We start from the raw sequence: 13593 nt of genomic DNA, 5'->3' as shown, positions 1-13593 counted from the left end.
ATTACTATTAGCTATATCTTTTAACCTTATAATAAAGAAGAAATATTATTTATTTTATAAGTTATTATATAGTCTTAAATAAGCTAGATATTAATAATATCTAAAAATCAATATATTTTTAGTTAAATATAGATTTATTTATTTTAAAAATAATTTTAGCCTTTATACTTTTTATAAAAATAATCGAATTATTATAATTATTATATTTTATATCGACGATATTATAATTTTAATATTAAATCTCACCGAAATAAATAAAATCAAAAAGATTCTTATTGATTTATTTAAGATAACTAATAATAATTAACTTTATTACCTTTTAGATATTTAAATTATATTTTTAAATATATATATCAAACTTTATTAAATAAAATATAGTTAATCAATTATTAGTTAATTCTTACTATAAGACCTTTAAATATATCTAAAAAATATTCTTATAAATTATAATATTTTAAAATTACTTTTCGATAATTTAGAGTAAGTCTTTATCGAAAAAGAATATAATACTTATCGATTAATTATTAATAAATTTATTTATCTTACGATTTATATATATCTTAATATTATATTTATAGTTAGACGATTATCTTAATTTATCATTAATCTATATAAATATTATCTTAATATAGTATTTAATATTCTTCGTTATCTTATATAATCTTCTAAATTAGATATCGATTATCTATAAAACTTTATAAATCTTATAATTACTACTTATTCTAATAGTAATTAGATAGATAATAATTTAACTCGTTTAATAAGTAATATTATTCTTTATTATACTAGTTTATCTATCGATTAGAAATTATATAAGTAAAATCTTATTATATTATCATTAATAGAAGCTAAATATATTATAATAATAATCGCTACAACTCATATTATCTTACTTATAGCTTTACTCGAATATTTATAAATCGATATTAATCTTCTAGTTTTACTCTTTATCGATAATTAAGCTATTCGTACTATCGCTTATAGTTATTATATCACTTAACGTACACGCTATATTAATATTCATTATTATTTTATCTGTTATTATATCGAAAATAACATGATTCGCCTTAAAACAATCAAAAGCTTTTATTAATTAGCCGATACTCTTATGAAACCTCTCGATTTTCCTAATTTTCGTTCTTCTCTCTCTTTATTATCACTCACTTAATATCTCCCTTCTGATCAGTCTTTGTTGCGTGGGGGGGTGTTAGTATATGCACATTCCTGACCTCGTGCTCAGTTTGCCGCATGCATGCGAACTGAGTCACGTTTTCCTCGTTGGCGCAACTTCAGTCTGATCAGACACAGCCTGCGTGCATTTATGCACGCATACATAAAACTCATAGACCCTTTGTCACTGTATGTACCTTACCTTCACCTTCCCTGTGAATGTCATCGTTTCCCATTAAATGCAAGCAAACTTTAATTTTCATTAAACAAAACACGCTAACGACTTTATTCCTCCAGTACAGCATTAATCAATTTTATAAAACATACAAGATGACTTGACCAATTGATCAATTGTTACCGAAAGCTTGCTTCTTGTTATCAATGTTTGCAAAAATATCATCAAATGTTTGATCTGGTTTACCATTATATCTGTTTGGCACATCAACAGTTTTAGGGGATGATTGTTCATTTTTAGGCATCCCTTGTAAGGGTGTTGCTGGGCCTGGATTTGATTCTGGTTGTCTGCCTGGAGGTTGATATGCTTTTGGTGGTGCTTTGACTGGTGATGCTTGAGATGCAGTGATAGCTAGCACTGCTAAAAGTACAAATAGAAATGGAGAGGTGTACTTCATCTTGAGAAGAATTGAAACAAAAAAAAGTTGAAGAATTGAGAAATAAGAATCTGACCAGCAGATTGAGAAGATAAGGAAGTCAAAGAAAGTTGTTATAGATTGGACGATACGTTGTTCAAAAAGACCTTCTTTATATATTCTTCATCTTTCATCAATCATCGCGATGAGACGAATCTCAACATATTAACAGAATTGCCAAGATGAAGCTAAGGATGATGTTTCAGATGTATGCTTTATCTTACAAGGAACGGTGTCTTCTCGGCGTTCGGAAAGGCGTTTTAGGTTCCCGCCGGCGTCAAAAAGGCCCGGCATACGGCGCAGTGGAAGCATTTGGCGTCCGAAAAGCGACAGGAATATGCGAATAGCCCGACTTTTATGCTTGATGTCATTGAAGTCAAACTGAATGTCTTGGCATTGTTTCAAGTTGATGTCCAAACGGAATGACAAGATAGATTGACAGGATCTTCATTCTCGTGTGGGTGTCAGTAGTAGTATGCGAGAGATCGATTAGCTTGGTTTTGTTGTACGCCATGATCAAAGTAACACACTTTATTTTAGCTGCATAAAAAGGTACATTTCAACATTGGGGCACACGGGGACTAAGAAGGAATGACATGACAGCAACAAATGACATCTATAAATAAAACAGTCATTCTCCTTACGCTAGCTTGTTTGTATGTATGCATGTCATTCTCCGCCTTCAGATATGATGGAAATGTCATTCGTTTTCAGACATTCTATACTCCCACTTCCATCTAGTCATCATTCACAAAATGATGAAAGATGGCTATACAACAGAACCATTCACTGGGGTGGATGTGATGACTAAACGTGAGTAAAAGATGAAAGATCATACTCTATCCTTTCAATGACACAATCCTTCCTCTCTTTACAGAGTATCTACTAGACACGCGTATGATCATCACCGGGTCACTCGATCCAGAACATCTTCTAGAAGGACTTCATAATCTCATCAACCAAAAATGGCCAATCATGGGATCAAGAGTGGTAAGTTGCAATGTGTCAATGGTATTAGAGCAAGCGCTGATCTCCCGTCATTTTCCTCCAGGCATCTCTACCGCAAGGGCAATTTGAATTCCGCATACCTACAGTGTTCGATGAAGATTGTCCTTCAGTGCTCTTTGAAGCATATGATATACCAGAACATATCGCATTGTCCGACTGCTTCACCCGATTGCCAGATTTCGACTCGATGAAATTCAAAACAGATAATGACTTATTGGCTTTCGAATGGGATATGTGGATAAAACCAGGCGCACAAGAAAAGATGATTAGACGGATACCGCAATCGAAACTCGCAAAGCAATGTTCGGCCAAAAAGTATGGTCCTATTCGAACTCTGTTTAAACAATTGGTTGATAACAATTCACCCCTTTTGACCGTTTTGGTTTATCGCTTTCCGAATTCGAATGAGACTGTTGTGCGAATCATCTTGCCACACTGCATTTTCGATGCCAGCAATATTGGCGCTCTCTTTCGGGCTTGGTCGGATAGTGTGAATGGAAGGCTAGACAATGTCCCGACTGTTCTTACCTTCTCTCAAGCTCCCGAGTCTATTCGAAAGATTGACAAAGCCGACATTACAAAACGAGGTCCACCAGCGCCTCCAACAGGATATCGATATGCTGACACGTTCAAAATTATAACAATCTTATTCATGCTGGTATGGCGCTGGTTGATTCTGCCGATTCTACGATTCAAACGACCGTCGATGATGCTAAGCTCGATCATTTATGTGCCCGATGATATTTTGCAAGGATGGCGAAGAGAAGCACAGGCAAATGCATCAGCGAATGGTAAGCCAGCTGACACGTTCCTCTCAGACAATGATCTTACTATTTCGTGGATTTTGGAAAGAGCTGCAAGGAAGTGTACAAATGTTCTTGATGGTAAGCTCAGTCTAGGTCTGGCATTCAATATTCGTACACAGGCACCTGAATTAGCGGAAAAGCTGGGGATTGATCTACAAGGACCTTCACGTTCGAAAGCATTGGCGAATGCAAAGTCAATTTATCCTCACAATGGTATCATTGCTCTTGATGGTGGTACATTTAGTTGGCAAGATATAAAGACGTGGCCGAAATGGGCATTGGCGTATAAAATTCGGGATGAAGTGACGGAGATGCGAAAGAAGGAGAATGCCTCAAAAGCATCTCAAGTCATGGCCGGTATTCAACACAATCACGTCACTCCAAAGATGCCTATGTTGCTACCAATGGATCCGAAATCGCTTTATTGTCTTACCACAAGCTGGAGGCAAGCAGATCCAACATCAGCGATTGATTTTTCAGCAGCTGTCTTACCAACGCCAAACCCAAAAACCCCGCCAACACAATGGGCAGCTTCGATCAAGCCAGGCAAGGTATCTGACCTTTCGATCACTGACGAACAATCTGGCAATAAACCACCTTTGTTTATGACAATTTTTTCGTTTGTTGTTAGGCCAGGTAAAGGGATTTTTATTGGAGTTGCATGTGATGGTAATTTACTCAAAGATGGTGTTTTTGGACGTTATATAGATTTAAGGAAAGTATAATTTTATTGCAATTTTGATCAAAACTTGGACTACCAAGAGAATGCTGGAGAGAAATCATCTTAGAGAAAGGAAGTCTTTTAGGAATAGTCATTTTAATTTGAATTTTCTGGATCAAAGTACTACAACCAATTGAAGCAACGAAAGCAAGTGACAGGGCACTGCAATGAATTGATGCTGAGCATTGTAGAATGGTTTGCTGAGCGGACCACTGCGCGGGAACAGCAAGCATAGTTAGAATGCGGTTATGCTTTAAAAATACGCACTAAAACTTTATTTTGCCGCCGCATTAAATTAAAACGGCATGACCTCATTCAAAGAAATACTCCGGAAATCCTTCGGAGAACATCATGCTAAAAGTGAATGTAAAAATCGGGCGGATACCAAAGGACCCTCTAAGAGTAATGCATTGCAGATCAGATCAGTCTAGGGTATAATCCGATTTATTGCGATCAGGAACCTGTCAATCTTACTCCAAGTCCGACTTTCGGTTTTCTTCTATCATACCCTGAACCCAATACACTCCATGAAAAATATAAATACACATCTCTCTTGCTAATAGCTTCCCCATCTATCATCCACTTCAACATTCATCATGTGGCCTCACTTTGTTTTCTTGGCCGCCGTTCTACTACTTTTGCAAACGCAACTTGCAGCAGCAGCGAATCAAACAAACACCACAAACGATGTCCTTTTGACTTCTCAGCTCGGTCCTTATCCAGTCACTATCAATTCATACGAAGTCAAAACCAATCGAACAGATCCACTTGCACCTACACATCAGCTTCGTAACTTGGTGGTGACAGTCTATCGTCCTGCATCAAAAAACCTCACTTGTCCAACACAGGATCAAGATCGTATACCATATGCACGCCCTGAAGTTCTGAAAGCTCTTCTTGGTCTGCTACCGTCAAGTGGAAATTCATCTTCGGCTGCAAATGAAGATACAGCCCTGCTACCAGCACTTGAACGAGTTCAGATTGCTAATTGCACTGCTTCAGATCTTTCGGCTTCATCGAAGAATCCTATTTTGCTGTTTGGTCCTGGCTTGAGAGCAACACATGACGTTTACACAACGATTACTATGGCTTCTGCATCTTTTGGATATACCGTTATTGCAATCGACCATACATACGAATCAGCAGCTGTTGTATTCCCGGATGGTTCAGTCAACTATACTAGTCCAACTACTTTTAAGCTTATTCAAGAAGGTCACAAAGGAATTGCAACCATTCAAGATATCCGTACTGCCGATGTTGCTTCCGTACTTGATGCAATGGAAAAAGGTCAGATTCCCGGTTTGGAACGAGGAACAAATGAAAAGCAGATTGCAATGTACGGACATTCGCTTGGTGGAAGTACGGCAACAAATGCTGCTTTGATGGATAATCGAATCAAAGCATCAATCAATTTGGACGGTACTTTCTTTGGTGCGCCAAATGAAACAATAGTTCATAAACCTTTACTGATGGTAGGATATCCAACTGATTGGCCAAACTTTTACGCTAATCATGATGATGGTTGGAAGACGTGGGTGCAAATTAACAATACAGAACATTACAGTTACACCGATTTACCGCTCATTGCTGATTTGTTGAATTTGCGTGGGAAGGCTATCCCTCTTTCATTGACTGGAACGATCAACAGTCAACGCTTACAAGCAATCATCAGTAGTTATACAAACCACTTCTTTGATTTTTTCCTTCGTGGAGAGAAGACTAACTTCTTTCAAGGACCAAGAGCGAATTACCCAGATGTTCAATTCATCGCACACAGTCAGCCAAAAGATTAAGCTAAATTCAGTCTACAAAGCCACAGGAGAGAGAACGACATAGATTAGTGCTGACTACCTCAACCATCAACAGCAACATATCACTTACCATCATTACCATTCAATATCTTTTGATAATTTATTTTGTTGAACTCTGATTACCGTTTCTGACGGATGACTCCGCGGGATTTGAAGCATTGCATGTGAATTGTTGCGCACATGCAGTAAAAGTACGGGCTAAGATTCTGATATGCTGCATTGATCGGTTAGTATTTCATCATTGACGCAGATATGACCTCGGAGATCCTAATGGAAACATTGTGGAATGATTGATTTCGGATAAAAAAGATATCGCGGAAAGATTGATTGTGGATACTTTGAATGCGGAAATGTTGCGGAATCATTGATAGCGGAAATATTGCGCCAAAAGGGTCTCGAATTCGGCTTAAATGCCAGGGACCTTTCTGTAGAGAACTGATGTTCGAAATGGTCCCTGATGCATTGAAAAGGTAATCCAAAGCTTCTTAATTATCGTGAATGTTCGAATTTTCCTATTAACCTTCCATGCCCCAGGCACCGACCCATGAACACATCTTTCTTGTTATCCACGATCACCCACTCCTCAATCCCTCATCGTCAAAACAATCATGTGGCATCATCTTCCTTTCTTCATCACCATTTTGTTTCTCTTGCAGATTCAGGTTGCAGCTGAAGCAAATCAGACAGACAATTCCAATGACGTCCTCTTGACTTCTCAGCTCGGTCCTTATCCTGTCACCATTAACGAGTACGAGATCAAAACCAATCGTACAGATCCACTCGCGCCCACACCTCAGCTCCGCAATTTGATGATCACTGTTCATCGTCCTGCTTCAAAGAACTTTACCTGTCCAACACAAAACCAAGCACGCATTCCTTATGCACCGCCTGAAGTTCTGAAAGCTCTCGATGATCTGTTGTTGTCGACTGGTAATTCATCTTTGGATACTGGTGGAGCCGCGGTTGCAGCTTTAGGTCGACTACAGATTCTCAATTGCACCTCTTCAGACATTTCTGCTTCATCCAAGAATCCCATCTTATTGTTCGGCCCTGGTTTGAAAGCAACACATCACGTTTACACTGGAATTACTATGGCCTCTGCATCTTTTGGCTATACCGTTGTTGCTTTGGACCATACGTACGAATCGGCTGCGGTTGTCTTTCCGGACGGATCTGTGAATTATACTAGCCCAATTGGTCTCAAGCTTAGTGAAGATGAAGATCAACCAAAAGGATTTGAAACAATTCAAAATATTCGTACAGCTGATGTTGCATCCGTACTTGATGCTATCGAAAAAGGTGAAATTCCAGGTATTCCAAAAGGTAAAAAACAAATTGCAATGTATGGACATTCATTAGGCGGAAGTACGGCTACAAATGCTGCTCTCAAGGACAAGCGAATCAAAGCAGCTGTAAATTTGGATGGTACCTTTTATGGAGCGCCGAACAGAACAACGATTCACAAGCCATTACTCATGGTAGGCGGTGCAGATGAATGGAAACCAATCTTTTCAAAATCACGAGGTTGGAAAACATGGGTGAAGGTTGATAACACAGAGCATTATGGTTACACTGATTTGCCACAAATTGCTGATTTGATGAATGTGCGCGATAAAGCTATTCCACTTTCTTTAACTGGCACGATCAACAGTCAACGCTTGCAAGTCATCGTCAGTAGCTACACAAACCACTTCTTTGATCTTTTCCTTCGTGGTGAAAAATCTAAGTTCCTCCAAGGTCCAAGAGCAAATTTCCCAGATGTACCATTCATCGGACATAGCCAGCCAAAAGACTGAGGCAATACCCTTCCGTAGGGTAAAAAACAACACCTTCAGTAACTTTCAGCAAGTTTCATCCATCAAAAAAAGGAAATGAACGATATTCTTTAAACCACATGTAGTCTGCATAAATTCTATTCTATTGATTCTATTCTATGCAAACACATACATATGCCTGCATAAATCGTTCATATTCGAATTTCACTACGAATATTTCTGCTCCCAATCTAGGAGACATATACAGAAATCTGCAAAAGTTTGATTAGATAAATCCGTTTTCAAGCAGAAAATCACTCTTTAGATTTTCGGAAAGAATCTTTGCCATTCCAGTTATCATAGGGGGTACGATAGTTCAAGGGAGCAAAAGTAGATAATGAAGGCACTGAGCGGAAGATAAGTCTGTAAAAGGGGAAGCATAAAGCAGGGCGAAAGAGTATTACCTCTTTATGAAGCATTTGAGAGGAAGATGAGTCTGTAAATGGGAAGTATAAAGCTGGACGAAAGAGGAATACCTCTTCATGAACTTTTGGTAGCAGATTCACAGGCTGGGTTCGATTCGTTACATTGTTCCAAACCGTCCCATTGATCTGCTTTATTATCTGCTCTAACCAAACCTGTTGAGACCATTTTATTGTCTTTTACGTCGGCAATGCAAATGCATCCTTTGCTCCACTTCTGGTCTGCCATATTGTTTACCAATCGATTACCAAAGTCCCATCCGCTGTTCAAGCGTAAGTTCTCGTCATAATTTCCAATATTACTGTCAACGTCTTGGAAATCTCCTAGGGAACCAACTGTATCTTGAGCATAGCTCCACGTAACAGGAGAAGGGTTATCACATCCTGCAATGTAATCATCATTTGCACTACCAATTTGATCAACCTCATTATCTCCTACGGGACTGTCAATGTGACAATTACGTTTCGCATGTTCTTGTTTGGGTACGGAAGAGGCGGCCAGATATTGTTTACCCATGTGTGTATGCCAATACATGTCTACCACATGGTAATGATGAAGCCAAGAATTGTAAGCGCCAACGCGTTTAGGATGGGTTTGATTTGTGCCTCTAAAGTGGTTGATCGAAACGAGTTGCTTCGTTGTTGGGTCGACAAAATGGTTTCGTTTTGCGATAAAGTTGTTATGGGAAACATCGGCATGCAAACTAGAAACATACATCAAAGTTTGATTATACAAATCCGAGTTACCAATACTTCTTCTGCCTCTTGGAGGAGGATGAAGGTTCAATGCCATGGTAGACATTTGATAAAATGTCTTTTGCCTGGGAGAATTTGTATCCTTAAAGGCTTTCCATGCTTTTTTAACGTCTGATTGACCCGTAAGGACACTGATAACTGGTCCAAAGAATGCTATTACTGCACATGGAAACTTTACCGCAGTGGGAATTTTGGGAACCGTTAAACTTGCAATTGTGCATGCGAAACTTAATCCGTTGACAGCGCCAGCATAGATATTGGGAGAAACTGCAATTCTTGCAAATTCATAAGCCAATGTGAATAATCCTGCAACACGTTTTTCTACTTGGACAGCTACGCCATCATTTCCGCTTGTCAAAGCCAAATCCGAACGTTTTTGCTTTGAGTCACTTGGTCGTTGAACAGACTCATCTCCAAATGTTGCAGTTTCGAATGCCTTTATGGAGTTGACATCTAAATGTGACAAAAATGGGTCAACATGTTGAACGGAGGCCTGAAAATCACGTACTGTCAGATCTCCTAAGACGAATGCTGAAGAACATTGCAATAATGAGATTGCACAAACACAAGATAAAGCAAGCAATAACGGAATTTTTGTAAACATCTTGTCTATCAACAATAATTGCTGCTAAAAACGTTGCACCAAAAGAAGTAATAGTAATTGCTGTTAACCACTCGATGACTTTTACTAAGACCTTTAGTCGCTTTAATTCGTTCACGGATGAGGAGGACGTATTGTTTTCTTGGTGATGTGTTCTTGTATTATTGGTATTAGGATGCATTAACTCTTTCAAGAAGATAGATGCGAGAAGAAATAGTGAGAAGGAGCGGAGAAGAAGGGGTGGTTGAGAACAAGGATGTGAGTAAAAATACGAGCCAATTTTTCTTACCTTTTATACCATTCATTTTCCTTTACTTACTTGGATATCTTTTTGTTTTGCTACGAATGATATCCACCGATCTGCGGGGAACTCAACGTGCGTTCAATCAACAATGACAAAATTCAAGACCTTGGTCACCGTTATCGAGATTTAAATTGTCAAAGGCGCTAATGTATTCAACCGCAAGGTCATTTTGGCTTCACCCATCTTGGAGAAGAGTCAGATCCGCAAAGTTTGAATTGACTGGTAGATGTCTGACTAATGCGATGCATCGTAACCCGCAAGGTTCTGTCAAAGTTTATCCTAGACAGTGCACGTTCGTTTTCTTTTTTTAATTATCTAAAGCAAGGAACGTTTATTCTTTCTCAAGGTCTATTCGAGACCAAGAACGGGCTTTTTTCCGGAGATATGTCTTTTTCTTGTAGACATTGCGATCGAAGCGATGTCCTACAAAGAAATAAAGTTATATTTATCAAGTCCCGCAAGGTTTTAACATATCAGCCTAGTAGATTACCGAGTCTATATCTTTGTGTTGTGTTCAAGGCGTAAAGCGATTGGATTGCATGTGGTTCTCTCTCATCAATATGTAACTTTCCCTTCATCTTCTATGAATGTCATTTGACTGATATGCCTCGTGCCAAACCCTGATTTCCATTAATTCACATCAAAGGTACACCACTAGCCGCCGGTGTTAGTCTGACAGCCGTTGGTTGGCGTTTGACGCTAGAATTCTTTACCGCCGATTCGGTTAACGGATAAATTAAAATCGGGGAAATCATATGCACACCTTTGTCATTCCACGCGGTCAATTGACATACAATATACACTAAAAAAAGCTAGATAATCGAAATGCATATAATCACCACGAGAAAGAAAGTAGATCGGACAACATAAGAAGAGAGGGAACCTTTTCCTTTGTTTCACTACAACCATACATAATCACTACAGTCTTGTCAATCTGCATTCATACAAAGTAGATCGGACACCATAACAAGAGAGGAAACCCTTTCCTTTGTTTCAATACAATAATAACAATTTTACGCCCTCCGTTAAATTCACCGAATTGGCTTCCGGCGAATAACTCTTACACGAAACACGGAAGGAGGAATTTTTAATCTTTAAGAACATCACCTGGTTTTATTCAGAATGGACGTATATCGCAACATTGATACCGACGAAGAAAGACGGCCAGGCGAAAGTGTTGGAAATACGATCGAATACCAGTTCGAACCTTCTTTGTCTTCCTGGTCTGGTTTGGATGGAGATTTCAAGCTACTATCCACTCTTGGTAGCGTGGGAGGAGAGGAAATCTTAAAATGTGATAATGAAGTAAATCTTCAATTACCGTTTGAAATGAAAGGCGGTCATAGAACGACATCGCAAATATTAAATCGAAATAGAGAATCAATTTATCAAATCAAAGTAGATATCCTTGCCGATACAATGCGTTACGTGATTCAAACAACAGCAGACGATAAAAATGTTGCTTTGGTTCGAGCGCCGAAAACATTTCAATTAAATCTTAATATGAAGTACTTTCAAACTCCAGGCGATTATCATTCGATACGTCATATCGAACTACAAACTGGATTATTTCAACAAACAAGTCTTGTATGCGAAGAATTCAACGTTATAGCAGTAATCAAAAGGAAGAGAATAGCACATAACCTATTCAACCCACTAGAGAGATTTACCATTCACGTCAATCATCCATCAGACATACATTTGGCTTTAATTTCGATGGCATGCATGCATGGTCAACTTCTTACTTACAAGATCTTGACATTCGTTTTGCTCATCTTTGCCGGCTTGTTCGTTTTCATCATTCTCTAAGCTATACTATCAGTGGCATTGAATGGGCACAGACCTTTACGACTGGGATCTCATGATTTAGCTCTACCGTCAAGTATGCACTCAAGAATAGCCTTTTCATCAGTTATTCGTGCAGGAAAGCATACTGCATAAAAAGGCAATAAGTTGATTTTCACAAGATTTGGCGATGTCAAGACGCTTCAACATATTGAATTGAGAAGATTCTAAAGACGTTTTACTCTCCATCTAGGGGACAACGTGGAGGAGTATCATCTACTTGAATACCACCACGTCTCGGATGTTTGGAGTCGTGGAAAGGTGTTTGCCATCCTGAAGTCCAGCCAAGGTTGAGTGGATCTTCTCCTTCCGGTGTTGCAAGCCATAGACGTAAAAGATGTCTTCTTGGTGCAGGAGCAGGGTAGTCTTTGTATGCAGTCCTGGCATGTAAGACGTGCGTGTCAGCGACAAATTGTATATCCCCAACGGCAAGGATCATGTGAAGTGAAAGACGTTGAGCGGTCTCTTCTAGCACTTTCATGGCTTCCAGCTGTGCTTCGCTTACGGGTGGCATGTGACCAGCTTCAACGTGTCTTGTAACAGATCTGATATAGTATGGATCCCAATGAACGATCAAACGATCTGCTGGTTGACCTTTTGGTAACATGAAAACGGGCATTGTATACCATCCTTTTTCACCTTTGCTCACTTCACCTTTTCTGTCAAAGTTCCAGATTGGACTAGCAAGCGTCTTTGCAACGTCAGGACGAGTGGCTTGCAATTCATTCCAAACACGTTGTGCAGATGCAATATCCGATTCACCACCTTCCAATGCTTTGTGCAAGCAGCATAATCCTACCAAGCCACCCGATGAATCAGTATGGAAGAATTGACGTGCATTTGTGCTGTAAATACGAACTTTGTCAATTTGAGTTGGATCATTACCCAAATCTTTCACATGTCCCAAAACGTGTCCTTTGTGGTTTTGACTGTTTACATTGCCCAAATAACTTCCCAAACCCAAGTAGGCAATTGCGGTAAGGTGAGGTCCCCAACGGTCTGTCGGCAAACCTTTGAAGAGGTAGAATCCGGTGCCGTGAACCAATCTCTCACGCAATTTGAGCAAAGTTTGAATGAGTGACTGTGGAAGTGGGAATGTACTTCTTTCGATTTCACCTAATTCTCTACCGGAATCTTGCCAAATGGTAGCAGCTTGTTCGAGTTGTGCAATCTCTTCCTGCGTCCAAGCGTGAACCCATTTATGTGCATTTTCTTCACCACGATAATCATCAGCTTCCCAAACTGTTGGACCTGTGATCTTTTTTGGCATTTGTTCGTATGGAGTCAAAAGTGATAGATCCACATCATGTTGACCTGATGTAAGCACGTTTGCATTGCTCTTCAATTGACGTTGAGCTTCAACGGCAGCAGAAAGGTTGCTTTGACTCGAGTGTGTGTTCGAAGCCAAAGGGGTTTGATTGTTTGTTGCCAATGCGATTGTCATTTTTGTATAGGTTGTTGATGTTGTTGAAAAGAAGATTGTGAATCTTTGAAACCAATCAACTTAGCCTGACAATATACACACATTGATCGTGCCTGGATCCGGCAACCCATTGAACCACGATGAAGCCGGAAAAAAGGCACGGGGACCAAGCTTACGACAATTCTGCCACACATCTGAATTGACGGCAAAGAGAAGGTAAGGTAAGCCTTATTGCAACCCCGTTATATTGAAATGACGTGCT

General features: G+C 39.2%; 7 protein-coding genes across 7 annotated transcripts; 4 read left to right on the top strand and 3 right to left on the bottom strand.

The window, feature by feature from the left end:
- Window positions 1-1393: 1393 nt before the first annotated feature.
- On the bottom strand, window positions 1394-2418 carry FA14DRAFT_188810 (uncharacterized protein; the record flags this gene model as incomplete). Its single annotated transcript, XM_025501678.1, has 2 exons — window positions 1394-1762; window positions 2397-2418. 2 exons carry the CDS (start codon window positions 2416-2418, stop codon window positions 1518-1520), a joined length of 267 nt encoding a protein of 88 aa, XP_025355052.1. The 3' UTR covers window positions 1394-1517.
- Window positions 2419-2487: 69 nt separating this feature from the next.
- FA14DRAFT_160219 (uncharacterized protein) lies at window positions 2488-4389 on the top strand. Its single transcript, XM_025498577.1, has 3 exons — window positions 2488-2633; window positions 2698-2810; window positions 2872-4389. The coding sequence occupies exons 1-3, from the start codon at window positions 2576-2578 to the stop codon at window positions 4357-4359; spliced, it is 1659 nt and encodes a 552-aa protein (XP_025355051.1). The 5' UTR covers window positions 2488-2575; the 3' UTR covers window positions 4360-4389.
- Window positions 4390-4951: 562 nt separating this feature from the next.
- On the top strand, window positions 4952-6148 carry FA14DRAFT_154194 (uncharacterized protein; the record flags this gene model as incomplete). Its single annotated transcript, XM_025497665.1, has 1 exon — window positions 4952-6148. The coding sequence occupies one exon, from the start codon at window positions 4952-4954 to the stop codon at window positions 6146-6148; it is 1197 nt and encodes a 398-aa protein (XP_025355050.1).
- Window positions 6149-6774: 626 nt separating this feature from the next.
- Window positions 6775-7962, top strand: FA14DRAFT_178145 (uncharacterized protein; the record flags this gene model as incomplete). The annotated part of the gene is made up of 1 exon (XM_025500821.1): window positions 6775-7962. The coding sequence occupies one exon, from the start codon at window positions 6775-6777 to the stop codon at window positions 7960-7962; it is 1188 nt and encodes a 395-aa protein (XP_025355049.1).
- Window positions 7963-8185: 223 nt separating this feature from the next.
- Window positions 8186-9829, bottom strand: FA14DRAFT_184211 (uncharacterized protein). Its single transcript, XM_025501376.1, has one exon. It carries the CDS (start codon window positions 9760-9762, stop codon window positions 8461-8463), a length of 1302 nt encoding a protein of 433 aa, XP_025355048.1. The 5' UTR covers window positions 9763-9829; the 3' UTR covers window positions 8186-8460.
- Window positions 9830-11185: 1356 nt separating this feature from the next.
- FA14DRAFT_178143 (uncharacterized protein) lies at window positions 11186-11872 on the top strand (the record flags this gene model as incomplete). The annotated part of the gene is made up of 1 exon (XM_025500820.1): window positions 11186-11872. One exon carries the CDS (start codon window positions 11186-11188, stop codon window positions 11870-11872), a length of 687 nt encoding a protein of 228 aa, XP_025355047.1.
- A 107-nt stretch (window positions 11873-11979) lies between these two features.
- FA14DRAFT_33633 (Clavaminate synthase-like protein) lies at window positions 11980-13512 on the bottom strand. Its single transcript, XM_025502209.1, has one exon. The coding sequence runs from the start codon at window positions 13350-13352 to the stop codon at window positions 12087-12089; it is 1266 nt and encodes a 421-aa protein (XP_025355046.1). The 5' UTR covers window positions 13353-13512; the 3' UTR covers window positions 11980-12086.
- Window positions 13513-13593: the final 81 nt, after the last annotated feature.

The sequence above is a fragment of the Meira miltonrushii genome (genome assembly GCF_003144205.1).
Source record: "Meira miltonrushii strain MCA 3882 unplaced genomic scaffold FA14scaffold_2, whole genome shotgun sequence".
Classification (NCBI taxonomy): domain Eukaryota; kingdom Fungi; phylum Basidiomycota; class Exobasidiomycetes; order Exobasidiales; family Brachybasidiaceae; genus Meira; species Meira miltonrushii.
This window is presented reverse-complemented; position numbering and strand designations above follow the sequence as displayed.

Excerpts from the sequence above, each read along its gene's own strand:
- FA14DRAFT_160219 (XM_025498577.1), top strand. The coding sequence starts at position 2,576 with ATGATGAAAGATGGCTATACAACAGAACCATTCACTGGGGTGGATGTG. Across the intron at positions 2,634-2,697 it reads GGTGGATGTGATGACTAAAC|AGTATCTACTAGACACGCGT; the intron begins GTGAGTAAAAGA and ends CTCTCTTTACAG. Across the intron at positions 2,811-2,871 it reads CAATCATGGGATCAAGAGTG|GCATCTCTACCGCAAGGGCA; the intron begins GTAAGTTGCAAT and ends ATTTTCCTCCAG.
- FA14DRAFT_184211 (XM_025501376.1), bottom strand. The coding sequence starts at position 9,762 with ATGTTTACAAAAATTCCGTTATTGCTTGCTTTATCTTGTGTTTGTGCA.
- FA14DRAFT_33633 (XM_025502209.1), bottom strand. The coding sequence starts at position 13,352 with ATGACAATCGCATTGGCAACAAACAATCAAACCCCTTTGGCTTCGAAC.